We start from the raw sequence: 14,709 nt of genomic DNA on the forward strand, positions 1-14,709 counted from the left end.
AACCTGTTTTACAAGAAATGTTAAAGGAAGTTCTTTAGGCTCGAAAAAAAAATTACACCAGTACAAGTCTAAATCTATATTTTAAGGGACCAAAAGCACCAAAAAAATGAGACTAAGTATATAAGACATTTAAAAAAAATTTTAATCTCTTTATAAAACTATTTTAGGCCCAAAAACAGTGTACTGTAAGTGTTTAAACACATAACACATGTAGAAGCAAAATGAATGATAAAAATAGCACAAACGATGGGAGGAAGAAATGAAAATACACTATTGGATGATACACAATACATGAAGTGCATGATTAATTTAAGATAGACTGGGAAAAGTCAGACACATATTGTAAAACCTGGAGCAACCACTAAATAAATTAAAACATAAGGAATGCTAATAAGCCAACAGTAACAATAAAAGGGAATTACAAAACCTCCAGCCCGCCCTTCAGTCTCACTGGGAAGATTCACGCACGGATCCCTGTGCTTTCTGATTAGCCCCAGCACTCCATGACTTGCCTTCCTTCCCTATTTCAGCCTAGCACCTGATCCATCATTTCAACCACTCTCTTGCCAACAGCCTAAGCTCCCTTGCATAACAGTTCAGTCCAACTTACCCAGCCAAGTATCAACCCTGGACAAATCCAACTATTTGACTGTCAGGACCTAAAGCAGGACTGACAGGGTAGAAAAAGGAGTTTCATAATCAAGTCATAAGTATCACATCCATTTGGTATTGCCAAACTAATGAGTTCCTCTTTCCCTACCATTCTCCTCAGTCAGCAACCTTTCTTATTTTCTATATTTATGACAGCCTTTTCCTCAAACCTTGCTCATTGTAGCCTTCTAAAGTTAGACATATTCAAATCTAGTTTTAAGACTTCCTTTACCCTCAAGTTCCTATCTAGAGACCAACACCCTCCCTCTTCTTATCCTTACTGCATTTCTTATTGAAACAGAACCCAAACTAGGAGCCAGGCAATTTTTACTACTGTTACTATTGCTAACTTCATATATCAATTTTTTTTTTCCTGCTAACCTCCATTCTGTGAAGGCAAAATAAAAAAAGCAATGCTTATTTTTGTACAAAGTTATGGTATTAGATTAATTGGGGAATTTACCATGAGTCCTTAAGTAAAAGACAGTGAATAAAATTTTTATTACACTAATTTTCTTTTAAATTGTCTATATTATAAAAAGTTTATATCATATGTGTGATGATTCCCATGTATTCTTACACAGCCTCAATAATTATCAACCATTTGGCAATCTTGTTTCATCCTTCTCTCCTGCCCTATAACCACACTACAGTATTTTATAGCAAGTCTCAGAGAGGATATCATCTCATTTATAAATACTTCAGTACATCCCTAAAAAATATCATTACTTTTAAAATTAGTGCAATGATAATACTATTAAATTATCCTATAAAATAATGATTCTTCAAAATCATCCATTATCTGATCCATATTCATTTCCACTATTTAAGAAATATTTATGGTTGACTTGTTCAAATCAGGTCCACATATTACACTTGACTGATTGTCACATACCTGTCTTTTGATCTGTATCAGTTACTACCATCCCTCTCCTCCACTCCAATTCCCTTCCTATTTTAATATCATTTATTGTTCAAGAAATTATCACATTTTGGATTGGCCTAATGGCCTTGTGTTGTTAACAAGTTCCTCCAGCCCCAACATGTCCCATAACATAATAATTCCTTCAGCATTACTAGTTATGATCCTATATATTTTTCCCTTTACCCCTTTTCCTTACTGTCTCTTCCAACCCCTTATTACAATAACAAGTGTCATGTCTGTTAACTAATGAATGGATAAACAGAATATGGCATATCCATAAAATGGAGTATTATTCAACCACAAAACGAAATTCTGGGTTTTTTTAATTGATTTTTTACTTAAGAGGCAGTTACAGACAGAGAGAGCGAGAAACAGAAGAGAGGTCTTCCATCCGCTAGTTCTATCCCCAAATGGCCTCAACAGCTGGAACTGGTCCAATCTGAAGCTGGATCAATCTGTACCACATGGGACACCAGCACCACAGGCAGATGCTCAACCTATTACATCACAGTGCCAGCCCCACAAAAAGAAATTCTGACACAAGCCACAGTATGGATAAACCTTGGAAACTTTAAGCTAAGTGAAAGAAGCCAGTCACAAAGGTCACATACAGTATGATTCTATGTATATGAAAAATTAATAGGCATTTTCACCAGAATAGGCACATACACATAATAAAGAATAGACTGATGGTTACTTACGGACAGAGGGGGGTGGTTTGCAGAAGAGGTAAAATGTGCAGAGTTTCTTTTGATGAAAATGTTCTAAAATGGATTGTGGTGACGGCTGCACAACTCTGTGAATACTAACACAACTGAAATGTACATTTTTTTTAAAGATTTATTGATTTGAAAGGCAGAGTTACACAGAGAGAGACAGAGACAGAGACAAAGAGAGAGAGAGAGAAGTCTTCCATCCGATGGTTCACTCCCCAATTGGCCACAATGGCCAGCACTGCACCGATCCAAAGCCAGGAGCCAGGAGCTTCTTCCGGGTTTCCCACGAAGGTACAGGGGCCCAAGGACTTGGGCCATCTTCTACTACTTTCCCAGGCCACAGCAGAGAGCTGGATAGAAAGTGGAGCAGCCAGGTCTCAAACTGGTGCCCATATGGGATGCCGGCGCTTCAGGCCAGGATGTTAACCCACTGCACTACAGCGCCAGCCCCGAAATTCACACTTTAAATTGTGGATTCTATGATGTTATGTGGCATACATCTTAAAAAGCTGTCATAGGGGCCGGCGCTGTTGTGCAGCAGGTTAAAGCCCCAGCCTACAGCACCACCATCACACATGGGCTTCAGTTTGACTCCTGGCTGCTCCACTTTCCCAGCTCCCTGGGAAAACAGCAGAGGATGGTCCAAATGCTTGGGCCCTTGAACCCATGTGGGAGACCCAGAAGAGGCTCCTGGCTCCTGACAGGCTTAGCTCCAGCGACTGTGGCCATTAGGAGTGAACCAGGAGATGGAAGACCTGTCTTTCTCTCTCTACCTCTCTCTGTAACTCTTTCGAATAAATAAATCTTTTTTAAAAAAAAACTGTCATAAAATAAAAACTCAAATAAGCGTCTTTTAAATTTAAATGTCTACACTGATATGGACATTCCTCAAGATTGCTTGTTAACTAAAAATAGGAAGTGGCAGAACATTCCAAACATGCGGTATGCTACCATTTGTTAAAGAATAAAAACAACAGGGCCAAGTGTTGTGGCACAGCAGGTAAAGCCGCCACCTTCAACACAGACAGCACATATGGGCACAGGTTCATGTTCCAGCGGTACCACTTCTGATCCAGCTCCCTGCTGATGGCCTGGGAAAAGCAGCAAAGATGGCCCAAGTGTGTGGGCCTCTGCCAACTGTATGGGTGGATAAAGCTCCTAGCTCTTGATTCTGGCCTGGCCCAGTCATGGCTGTTGCAGTCATCTGGGGAGTGAACCAACAGAGGAAAGATCTTTCTCTCCCTGTGTCTCTCTTTCTCTCTGTAATTCTGACTTTCAAGTAAATAAACAAAACTTTAAAAAAAATAACAAAAACAACAAACCATATTACCGTTTGTGTAAAAGGACTAAACACATGTATATGTTTGTATATAAGGAAATACAGTCCTCCTTTGGTACTGTGGGGGAATGGTTCCAGGCCCCCTCCCTACCTACACCAAAATCCACAACTCTCAAATCCCTTATAAAATGGCATAGTATTTACATATGACCTATCCACAGCCACCTACATAGTTTAAATCATCTCTAGATCACATTAATCACTAATACAATGTAAATATTATGTAAACAAACAGTTGTTATACTATAAAAAGTTGTACAAGAAAGTACAGACACACTTTTCTTTTTTCTGAATACTTTCAATCCTGCATTGGTTGAATCAAAGAATGCAGAACACATGGATATTGAGGGCCATCTGTACGGAATATAATGTGCTCTATATCCTCTTTGGATATTTTTTTTTACCATGTCATCTAATGCCTTTTTCAACATCTTGCAACTCTGCAAAATTAAAACACTGAGATTGAAATTACTAATGCCAACTTACGAGCAAAGCTGAGTGGACCACAGGGGGGTTGGGATGGTCCATAAACAGAATAAGGCCAGGCAGACATCCCTGGTCCTGGACGATGGCTCGTCTATTTAATGGATCTGCTGCTAAATCTCGTAGCTGGTTAACTACTGATAGAGCATCAGGTTCTTCATTCATGGTAGAGGAGGAAGAATTCATCTTCTAGGCCATGCACGTGAAGAAAATCTCAAATTCTGTAGAAAAAGTTTACAAGATTAGTTCTAGGCTGCTGAGGTGTAGTATGGCATCTGTTAAATAACTAGGATTACAGCATCTTTTGAAAGAAACAGATGAATCCAAATCACACAAAAAATAAGAACTGGCAAATTCCACAGTTTGAGAAAAGTAAAATGAACACAAGAAGCTGACTGAAGAAATCAAGCTATTTATGTGTGCACAGTGTTTAAAGAACATATGTCATGCTCAATATTCCAATAAACTTTCTCTTAGCAATACATATTTTAACACTAAAGTCACAATAAACAAGATCTTCACAGTTCAAGCTTATAACCTTTGATATGCTTCTCAAACCGTAACATTGCCAGTGCTTTTTTCCCCTCTAGAATATTTCTGGGCCTGAAACAAGAGCTTCAGGGAAAAGTGGCTAGATGACAGCCTTTTTTTTTTTTTCTTATTCATCTATGAACAAAAAACTAACCTACTGGGTCTACAAAAGATAAAACCCCCTAGAAAAAAAGGAAAGAATCAAAGGCGGCTGAATCCAGAAGTCAAGAAGGGTATCTTACTTGTACCTGAGGCCAGCAGAGTTTGGGAGATTATAGTGAATCTGAACTGAATCTAAGACAATTTGTTCTTTTCTGAGTATGCCATATTCTACCACCTATTAGTAAAGCAAGAATAGCAAGAATGAGATAGGTAATTCATTGGACAGGTAAGGAAACAGTCACAGAGAAGCTAAATAATATGACCCAGATCCCAAAAGCTAATTAGTACAAAAGCTAATTAGTGTAATACTGGGCTGAAAATGTATTCATTATTTCCTAAACTGGTCAGCTTTCTACTTAGCATACAGCTCTTATAACTTCAGCATATCTTTGTTCCACAAAAGTAAACAGTATTTTAGAAAAGTTAAACATGCAAGACTTAGAAAAGCCAAAGAAACAAAATCTTATGGAATAATCTTCATACATGCAGAAAGTTAAAAACAGTAACTTCAATTAGTCCAACTACATAGTGTATTCCTTACTGGACAGAATATAAAGTTGCAACCACTTCCCACAAATTAATGAGCTTTATGTTAATTTCAATAACAGTACCATCCGTGAGGGCAACAGGGTCAAAATTACTCTGTAAATCCAGAAAGACAACCACAAAGTTATTTTGAGGGAAAAAAGCAATAAAGCAGAACTGGTCTTACCATGCATTGAAACACACAAAGCTATCAGAGTAAAGTAGTAGCAGTAGGGAAAGGGAGAGACAGACACAGGCTGGACATGGACATCCCTTCTCTGAAATGCTCAGGACCAGAAAGTGTTTCTGGTTTTGGATTTTGTTGGATATTGGAATATTTGCATATACAAATTGAGACACCTTGAGGATCCAAGTCTAAAAAAATTCATGCCTGCTTCCTATGCACCTTATACACATATCTTGCATGTAATTTTGTACAATGTTTTTAATAATTTCTGTGCATGAAGCAAAGTTTCATGTTGTGGGATTTCCACTCATGGCATCATGTTAATGCCAACTCAAAAGGTTTTAGAGTGTGAAGCATTTCAGATTTCAGATGAGGGAGCCTCAACTTGTACTTCTCCCAAGACAGTTATTTATGCAGTCAATATAAGAAAGACAGCTTCCAACTGACTCAGACCTAGGCTCTCTTCTTGGTAGCTTTGTGATTTGAGGCAAATCCCTAAAACTGTCTTGTGGGGAGCAACTCGGACTAGACTAAGTTACTGGAATTAAGACTTATTCTAGTTTCTGTGCGGGAGCAAACTGTTGAAATCTTTACTTAATGTATGCTAAACTGATCTTCTGTATATAAAGAGAATCGAAAATGAATCTTGACATGAATGGAAGGGGAGAGGGAGTGGATAAGGGGAGGGTTGCGGGTTGGAGGGACGTTATGGGGGGGAAGTCATTGTAATCAATATTCTGTACTTTGGAAATTTATATTCATTAAATAAAAGTTAAAAAAATAAAAAAATAAAAAAGAAAGTATAAAAAAAAAGACCTATTCTATGCATCTGCTCTCCCACAATATGGCGCTGGGAGAGGAGTAAACAACTTTTACACAGCTGCCTCCAGTTCGACCAATAACCTGCAGGAGCTGATCCTGCTCCTGATTGGAGGAGAGCAGCATACTCGGCGTGTGGGTAGCAGAGTTGGGATTGGTGGAAGAGGACTATAAAGGAGGAGAGAGACAACATGCACCAGGAACATCTAAAGGGAACATCCGGATAACATCTGAGCAGCCCCCGAGAGAGCCGGCCGGCGATGTGCCGCTCCCCCGCGGAAGTGGGGAAAGTGGCAGGGGGAGCCGCCCTTCCACGGAGGTGGAAGGATCAGCAGCCAACCCGGGAAGGACCAGCAGCAAACCCAGGAAGGGCCGAGCAGACAAAAGAACAGCGCAGGGTCCTGTGTCGTTCCTCCGCGAAATGGGGGAGCTAATGCTGTCTCAGTTTCTTAATCAGTATAATGGGATCAATTATGACAGTTACCAAACAGCTTATTGCATAGATGAAATGATAATATGCCTAAAGGGCTTAGACTAGTTCCTAGCACATGGTAAATGCTTAGTAAGTGATAGATTTGAGTTATGGTGTCAGAAATCAGTGAATGTCAGAATCAATGAAAAATATGATGTCAGAAATTAATGACTGGGGCCAGCACTGTGGTGTAGAGGGTAAAGCTGCTGTCTGCAATGTCCATATCCCATATGGATGCCGGTTCAAGTTCCAGCTGTTCCACTTCAATCCAGCTCTCTGCCATGGCCTGGGAAAGCAGCAGAAGATGGCCCAAGTGCTTGGGCTCCTGCACCTGCATGGGAGACCCGTTAAAAGCTCCTGTCTCCTGGCTTCAGGATTGGCCCAGCTCCAGCCACTGTGACCATTTTGGGAGTGAACAAGCAGATGGAAGACCTCTCTCTCTGCCTCTCTGTAACTCTGCCTTTCAAATAAATAAATAAATCTAAAAAAGAAAGAAAAAAGAAATCAATGAAAAAGAGTAAGATTATTTAAAAAATGATATTAGAATAACTTAGCAATTAAAAACCACTAAGGATCTTTAACTCAAACCACATGACTATATACATATATATAATATATATATATTCCAAATAAAATACATTAGTGCATTTAGAAATCTACAAGAAAATACCAAAGAAACAGCTCAGTGAAAAGAGGGCTTTGGTAGGTATCTTCTCAAAAGGAAAGCATTATAGCTATCACTTTAACTTTTAAAGTCAGGATAAAAAGGCTGGCGCCATGGCTCACTTGGCTGATCCTCCGCCTGCAGCACTGGCACCCCAGGTTCTAGTCCCGGTTGGGGCACTGGGTACTAGTCCAGTTGCTCCTCTTCCAGTCCAGCTCTCTGCTGTGGTCCGGGAGGGCAGCAGAGGATGGCCCAAGTGCTTGGGCCCTGTAACCGCATGGGAGACTAAGAGGAAGCACCTGGCTCCTGACTTCGGATTGGAGCAGCACTGACCATGGCGTCCATTAGGGGAGTGAACCAACGGAAGGAAGACCTTTCTCTCTCTCTGTCTATAACTCTGTCAAATAAAAAAAAAAAGTCAGGACAAAAAGAAAAGTCAATAAGGATTAACATTTGGCACAGCACATAGGAAGCCTGCCTCTCACACTGTGATGCCTGGGTTCTCATCTCAGTACTGCTTTCTATTCCAGTTTCCTGTTACTGTGTACCCTGGGAGGCAGCAGATGATGGCTCAAGTACCTGGGTTCCCACCAGCCACCTAAGACCCAGTCTGAGTTCTAGCCTCCTGGCTTCAGCCTGGCACAGCCCTTGCTGTTGAAGGCAGTTGGAAAATGAACCAGTAAATGCAAGAAAAACACACAAGATCTCTGTGTGTTTTTCAAAGAAATTAAAATTAATAAAAAAGGAAGGAATGAAGGAAAAGCAACAGACTGAAAAGCACAGAGAAACCTAAGGGGTCTAAGGCCATGTTGCCTCTCAAGTGCCTCTTATCAGCATCCTGAATATCACTGTTCACAAACCAGCTTACCCACAAGCTACATGTGGTGTGATCAGCACAACAAATCCTATCCAAAATGGAATCTGCAGAACTAATTACCAGCTTGAAGGCACCAGAGCCAAATCACTGTTACGATCCAAATACTGGGAGTGGACACACGGTATAGTAAAGATGCTGCATCCCTTATCAGAGTGCCCAAGTTCAACTTATGGGTTGCAGTCCTGGCTGTGCTCTTGACTCCAGCCTTCTGCTACTACACACCCTCAGAGGCAGCAGGTCACGGCTGGAGTAGTTGGATCCTTGCCATCCAGTGAGTACCAGAGTTCCCAGCTCCCTGCTTTGTCCTGGCCTTGTTCTAGCTGTTGTGGGCATTTGGGGAATAAACCAGCAAATAAGACATCTCTGGCTCTCTCTGCCTTTCAAAATATAAACAAGTAGGGGCCAGCACTGTGGCATAGAGGGTAAAGCCACCTCCTGCAGTGCCGGCATCCCACATGGGCATTGATTCAAGTCCCAGCTGCTCCACTTCCAATCCAGCTCTTCTGAGGCCTGGGAAAGCAGCAGAAGGTGGCCCAAGTCCTTGGGTCCCTGAACCAGCATGGGAGACCTGGAAGAAGCTCCCGGCTCCTGGCTTCAGATCAGCACAGCTCTGGCTGTTGAGACAAGTTGGGGACTGAACCAGCAGATGGAAGATCTTTCTCTCTCTGTGTAACTCTTTCAAATAAATAAATAAATCTTTAAAAAATATATATAAAAAATATGCTAGTTGGGCCGGCCCCACGGCTCACTAGGCTAATCCTCTTCCTTGCAGCGCCAGCACACCGGGTTCTAGTCCCAGTCGGGTGCCAGATTCTGTCCCGGTTGCCCCTCTTCCAGGCCAGCTCTCTGCTGTGGCTGATCCTCCGCCTGCAGCACCGGCACCACTGCACCTCCACTGCTTGGGCCCTGCACCCCATGGGAGACCAGGATAAGTACCTGGCTCCTGCCATTGGATCAGCGCAATGCGCCGGCCACAGCGTGCCGGCCACGTCGGCCATTGGAGGGGGTGGACCAACGGCAAAGGAAGACCTTTCTCTCTGTCTCTCACTGTCCACTCTGCCTGTCACAAAAAAAAAAAAAAAAAAAAAAGTATGCTAGTTGACACTCTCTTCTATAAAATACTGTCTTGGAATTGGAGTGTTCTGTTCTTAACTAAATAGTCCTTAGACAACTATTCAGTAAAATGACCCTGAAAAAGTAGAGCCTTCCTGTTCCTTTGAGATGAACAAAAGCGAAGGGGCCAGCGCTGTGGCGTAACGGGTAAAGTTGCCACCTGCAGTGTCAACATCCCATATAGGCACTGGTTCAAGTCCTGGCTGCTCCACTTCCAATCGAGCTCTCTGCTGTGGCCTGGGAAAGCAGTAGAAAATGGCCCAAATCCTTGGGCCCCTGCACCCACATGGGAGACCTGGAAGAAGCTCCTGGCTTCGGATCAACGCAGCTCCAGCCATTGTAGCAATCTGGGGAGTGAACCAGCAGATGGAAGACTTCTCTCTCTGTGTAACTCTTTCAAATAAACAAATAAATCTTTAAAAAAAAAAGTGAAAATAGTTAAAACTTCCAATCTTCAAAGCCTACTGGTAAGGTCAGAGCTCAAATCAGGATTTGCCTAGGAAAACGTCTACGACATCGGAAGGCATCAAAAACCTTACCTAATACAGCAGGCAGAGCTGCAGTCAAGGACTACATTTCCTGTGACACTTAAATAAAGGCATCAGAAAAGCAAGCAGAAACCATGGTTTGCCACTCAAATGAGAAGAGTTTTATGCAAACTTCAGGAGAGAATTTTTCACTACTAAGAGTTGATTTTTATATTCTTATTTTAATATTTTTGATATCATTATTCTGACATCCCCTTCTAACTACCACATTGCCTGAGCCCTAATAAGTGATAAATACCTCTATAGAATGCAGAGGGAGTTCACACAGCAGATTTTTAAAGAGATAGTCATGGAATTGTTCAGAAAATGAAAACAGGTGCTGTTGTAGCACAGTAGTTAAGCTGCAGCTTCCAATGCCCTGGTTCTAGTCCTGGCTGCTCTGCTTCCAATCCAGCTCCCTGCTAATGCACCTGGGAAGACAGTGGAAGATGCCATCCACCTGGGAGACCTGGATAGCGTTCCAGGCTCCGGGCTTCAGATTGGACAGTTGTGGTCAGGCAGTTGTGGTCATTTGGGAGGAGGTAGGGGTGAACCATAGATGGATGATCTCTGTCTCTCTCCCCACTGTCACTCTTTCAAACAAATAAATATTCTAAGAAAACACACACACACACACACACACAGGCTCCAAACTTAGTTTAATAAGCAAATCAAGTGATTTCTGGTGCAAATTAGAGCCATTAAAAATTTATCTTGGTTAAAAAATGTGTGTCTCTTGAAAATGGCAGTGAACATCTGAATGAAACCCTGAACACTAAAACTACAAGACTTTCTCTAATTACTGAGTAACAAGAGATAATGTGAATTTGGAACTGGGTTTCAGTTTTTAATACCAGAAAACCAAATTAACAAACTGGAAAAAAACAGTTGCAAATCCACCCCCTTCCTTCCAAAGAAAAACTGATTGGAAAGTCTTGATTAAGGGAATGAAATTGGGGGGGGGGGGGCCAGATTACAGTGGAAAATTAGTCTGTACCCAGATTGTGTGCAAGTACACAGAAGGTGTGTGAAATTCTGTTAGCAGTATTTAACAGTTCTTTGGTGTAAGCCTGCCTCTTACGTTTAAGATCAGCATATGATGTCTTATAAAATACTTTTGAATTACTGTTAATATTCATGTCTATTTTAAGATTTTTGGCAGCTATGCTAAAATTGCCAATATAGACATATTTTAAAATTATAACTAGCAGATGATGTAATTGTTGGAAAACAATTTTTCCCTATCTCTCCACATATGCAGTCCTATTAGAACACATAGATATAGATATATTGCATCTCATGATTTTCTCTTTTTAGTTAAATCTGGATAAACAAATAATTTTAAGACAATGAATGTTCACTCCCAAACTTATGAACATTCTGGGCACCTAGGGAATCTTGTAGAAAAGGAAATTCTGGGGGCAAGCCCTTGGCCTAGCAGTTAAGACACCTATGTCCTACTTCAGAGTAACTGGGTTCTTCTCCCAGCTCCCGACCAAAGCAGATCCTAGGAAACAGCGATGCTGGCTCAAGTGGTTGGGTCCCTACCATTCACATGAGAGACCCCCGAATGCATTCCTGGCTCCTACAGGGAACTGGGGAGTGAATTAGCAGATGAGAGCTCGTTCTCTCTTTCTCTCAAATAATTTTTTTAAAGATTTATTTATTTACTTTAAAGAGTTACACAGAGGAGGGGGAGAGGGGAAAGGGGGAGAAAGAAAGGGAGAAAGGGGGAGAGGGGGAGAGGGAGGGAGGGAGGGAGGGGTCTTCATCTGATGGTTCACTCCCCAGATGGCCTCAACAACTGGAGCTGCGCCAATCCAAAGCCAGGAGCCAGGAGCCAGGAGCTTCTTCCAGGTCTCCCACGCTGGTTCAGGGACCCAAGGACTTGGGCCATCTTCTACTGCTTTCCCAGGCCACAGCAGAGAGCGGGATCGGAAGTGGAGCAGCCGGTACTCGAACCGGTGTCCAAATGGGATGCCAGCACTGCAGGCGGCAGCTTTACCAGCTACGCCACAGCGCCAGCCCCTCAAATAATTTTTTTATAAAAAGCAAATTCCGATTCCGTTGGTGGAGTGAGGCCTAGGATTCTGCATTTCCAACAAGCCTCCAGGTGTGGTCTTTGCTATTTGTCAGGGAACCACACTTTTTGAGAACCAAAGAATTAGACATATGTGAGACACCTGTAATGAGGAAGATGGTGAAAGATTTTCTTTTCTTTCAGCCAAGGTTCGCCACTTCACAGAACTATTTAGCTCTTACATGCTGCAGAGGGTACACACAATACCTGAGTCCTTAGTCAGCTAACCGAGTTTTTAAAAAACGACTTAAGCATTGAGATGAAAGCCGGCTCTCCCCTTACTAGCAAGTAACTTTAACTCTTTGAGAAATTGGATTACCTCCTCAGAGCCTCAGTTCCCTCACCTGAACCTTCGTGTGCGGTTACCGCGATCAATGAGATGGTAGCGAAAGTGGCCAGCCACGAACAAACACGAACAACACTCGAGCCTGCGGGGACCTCTGCTCCAAGCGTTGGGGTTACCTTGAGGACCGCCGTGACACTCGAATACACGGAGTGTCACGAAAGGACGGCTAACAACGTGAGTGCCCTTGCCAAGAAGAGTTATGTTGGACACAGAGACGTGAACACTGATCACGCGAGGTGCAGACCCTAACTGAAAGGAAGATTAAAGCAGAGATGAAGCAAAGAGCGAGGGGCTGACACCCATTACCGAGGCTCGGGTGAGTAAAAGTCGGACGTCGGGGGCACAGGGAGGAAGTGAACAAAGCTAACATTTTCACATGACACATGGCAGGAGGGCGTTTTCAAGCGCCGCGGCGAGACCCGGACAAGAAGACAGGAGGCGGCGTCCCCCGTCCCGGCCGATTCGCCGCCGCCCGGGTGCAGGTGCCGCTGCCCGCGGCCTTCCCGTCTCCACCGCTTTGTCTGCCGCCCCTGGCCCCTACCTACCGCTCCAGAGTTTCAGGAGTCCAGAGCCTCCCGCACCATCAGGGCCACGCCGATGAATGAGGCGGAGGCACGCGGGCGACGCCGGACGAGCCCACTCCGTTCGCTGCAGCGGCCTCGGTAATCGCGAACAACCGGACTAACTCAAAGAGCCCAAGAGCGAAGGAGCTGGCGGGGCGAGACTCTGCAGAATCTCCCCCCAGTGACCCTGCCACCTCCGTCGGTTCTGCCTTCCCGTTGGCTGATGGTGAATCCAACGCGAAGAGAATTGTCCAATCAGTGAAGCCCTTCTTAGAACGACTCGCTCAATGGTGAACTGGAGAAATGCACTAAGTGTTCAGTGGACGGGCCCAATGAGGATCAAGAACACTGAATTGGACCTAGCGACTCTCTGTCCACCAAGCCCCAGCCAAAGAAATCTGATTCTGGTTGAGAAACCTTCGCGCTTTTCCGACTACAATTCCCAGCTTTCGAGCGCTGGGCGGGCGGGCTTCTTGGCTGCTGAGTTCAGAGATTCAACTTGAACGTTTCTTCTTTAGCAACTCCTTCAGTTCTAGCAAAGCAATTCCATTCGCTTCCGTGAGTTTCAATTAATAGTATTTAAATTTTGTTAGTTTTTACTTTTTTTTTAGCTTTACTTTAGCACTATATTAGGTGTTCTTTTGCTTTCATTCATATCTCGTTGGTGTCCAGTTACCTTACGAGCAAAGCCAAGGCCACGAAGAAGGCTTATTTTTTGGAAAGAGTTTTTTTTTTTTTTTCTTGCAAGGTTCTTGTGGTCTGAGAGAATTTGCTCAAATTCGTCTTGAAGCTTTTTTTTTAATATTGTCCTCTATTAAAGTAAGGATTATATACTTGTTTTATAGATTACAGCCACTGAAGTATTTGTTTTGTTCAGAGAGAGACTTTTTTTATGTGTTAAAAGTATTTCTCTTCATAGAAATGCCAACTAAATCCCTCAGATCAGTCTGTGAAACTAATGCACCCATTGCACTTAACCCGCACTGAACAGGTTTTGAATGCGCTCTTTCACAGTTTGCTATCGCCATGTGGTTTATGTAATAGAATGAGAGGGGATCTGAGAAGCCTCCAATAGGGAGAGAGTGTGTGGGTGAAAGTAAACATCCAGGCCTGCATTCTCTGCCAAGATCTCCTGTACATTGTAAGTGAATTTTTAAAAAACAGGCTGTTACTTGTACTTAAATGTCTTTGTGTTCCCTTGTTCTTGGTTTGATCTTCTAATAAGCTCAAGAAGAAAATAGGAATGAGGTGAAGCCAAGTAGAAAACAATGACTGGTCTGTTTCACACCCTTTGAACTTTTGGAAAACCAAGGCTGGCATGGTTTCTGTTTCCCACAAGAGGGACTGGTGGTGAGTGAACACTGAGGTAAAAGAAAAAGAACCAAAAAGATGATGCGTAATGTCTAGTGGTAGAAGCACCAGTCTTACTTGGAGCAGTCAACCAGAGCAGTCAACTGCTGAAACTGAAAAAGAGGAGGGAAAGACAATTGTAAATGTGGAAACTGTAAAAAAGTAAATATAAGAAGTTCAAAGGGCACAGCCAGGTTAAACATAACCCACCTGGCTGAGTAAATGAAATTTTGTTCAGAATTGTTATTAAAAACAACTCAATAACCCAGAAAAGTAAAATTAACTGTTTTTGCTAAAGTTAATTTATGTATGTGTATTAGGAAGGGAAACAACATTTGGCATTTTCCCAACTAGTAATTGAGGACTGAAGTTTCCAGTG

The 14,709-nt window shown here is 42.6% G+C and overlaps 2 protein-coding genes across 9 annotated transcripts in view; one reads left to right on the top strand and one right to left on the bottom strand.

Moving 5' to 3' along the window:
• The window catches only part of ARMC1 (armadillo repeat containing 1), a 43,045-nt gene that overhangs the window by 18,264 nt on the left and 10,072 nt on the right, over positions 1-14,709 (bottom strand). For 2 of the 8 annotated variants that reach the window (XM_089336284.1, XM_089336281.1), the window contains exons 1-3: positions 12,963-13,159; positions 7,597-7,871; positions 4,118-4,335 (exon numbers count right to left, since the gene is read on the bottom strand). In XM_089336284.1, the coding sequence (XP_089192410.1) occupies positions 4,118-4,184 (67 nt within the window). In that variant the 5' untranslated portion in view covers positions 4,185-4,335; positions 7,597-7,871; positions 12,963-13,159. Of the gene's footprint in view, positions 1-2,277; positions 2,391-4,117; positions 4,336-7,596; positions 7,872-12,962; positions 13,215-14,709 lie in introns of those variants that run through there. The other 6 variants (XM_089336283.1, XM_089336282.1, XM_002710530.6 and 3 more) reach the window with 6 other exon arrangements.
• Positions 13,409-14,709, top strand: part of MTFR1 (mitochondrial fission regulator 1) — a 98,988-nt gene continuing 97,687 nt past the window's right edge. The window contains exons 1-2 of the mRNA XM_070075102.2: positions 13,409-13,538; positions 13,995-14,121. The gene's annotated coding sequence lies outside the window, so the exon portion shown is untranslated. The remainder of the gene's footprint in view (positions 13,539-13,994; positions 14,122-14,709) is intronic.

The sequence above is a fragment of the Oryctolagus cuniculus genome, chromosome 6 (genome assembly GCF_051225735.1).
Source record: "Oryctolagus cuniculus isolate XC-2025 breed Fujian yellow rabbit chromosome 6, ASM5122573v1, whole genome shotgun sequence".
NCBI classification, from domain to species: Eukaryota; Metazoa; Chordata; class Mammalia; order Lagomorpha; family Leporidae; genus Oryctolagus; species Oryctolagus cuniculus.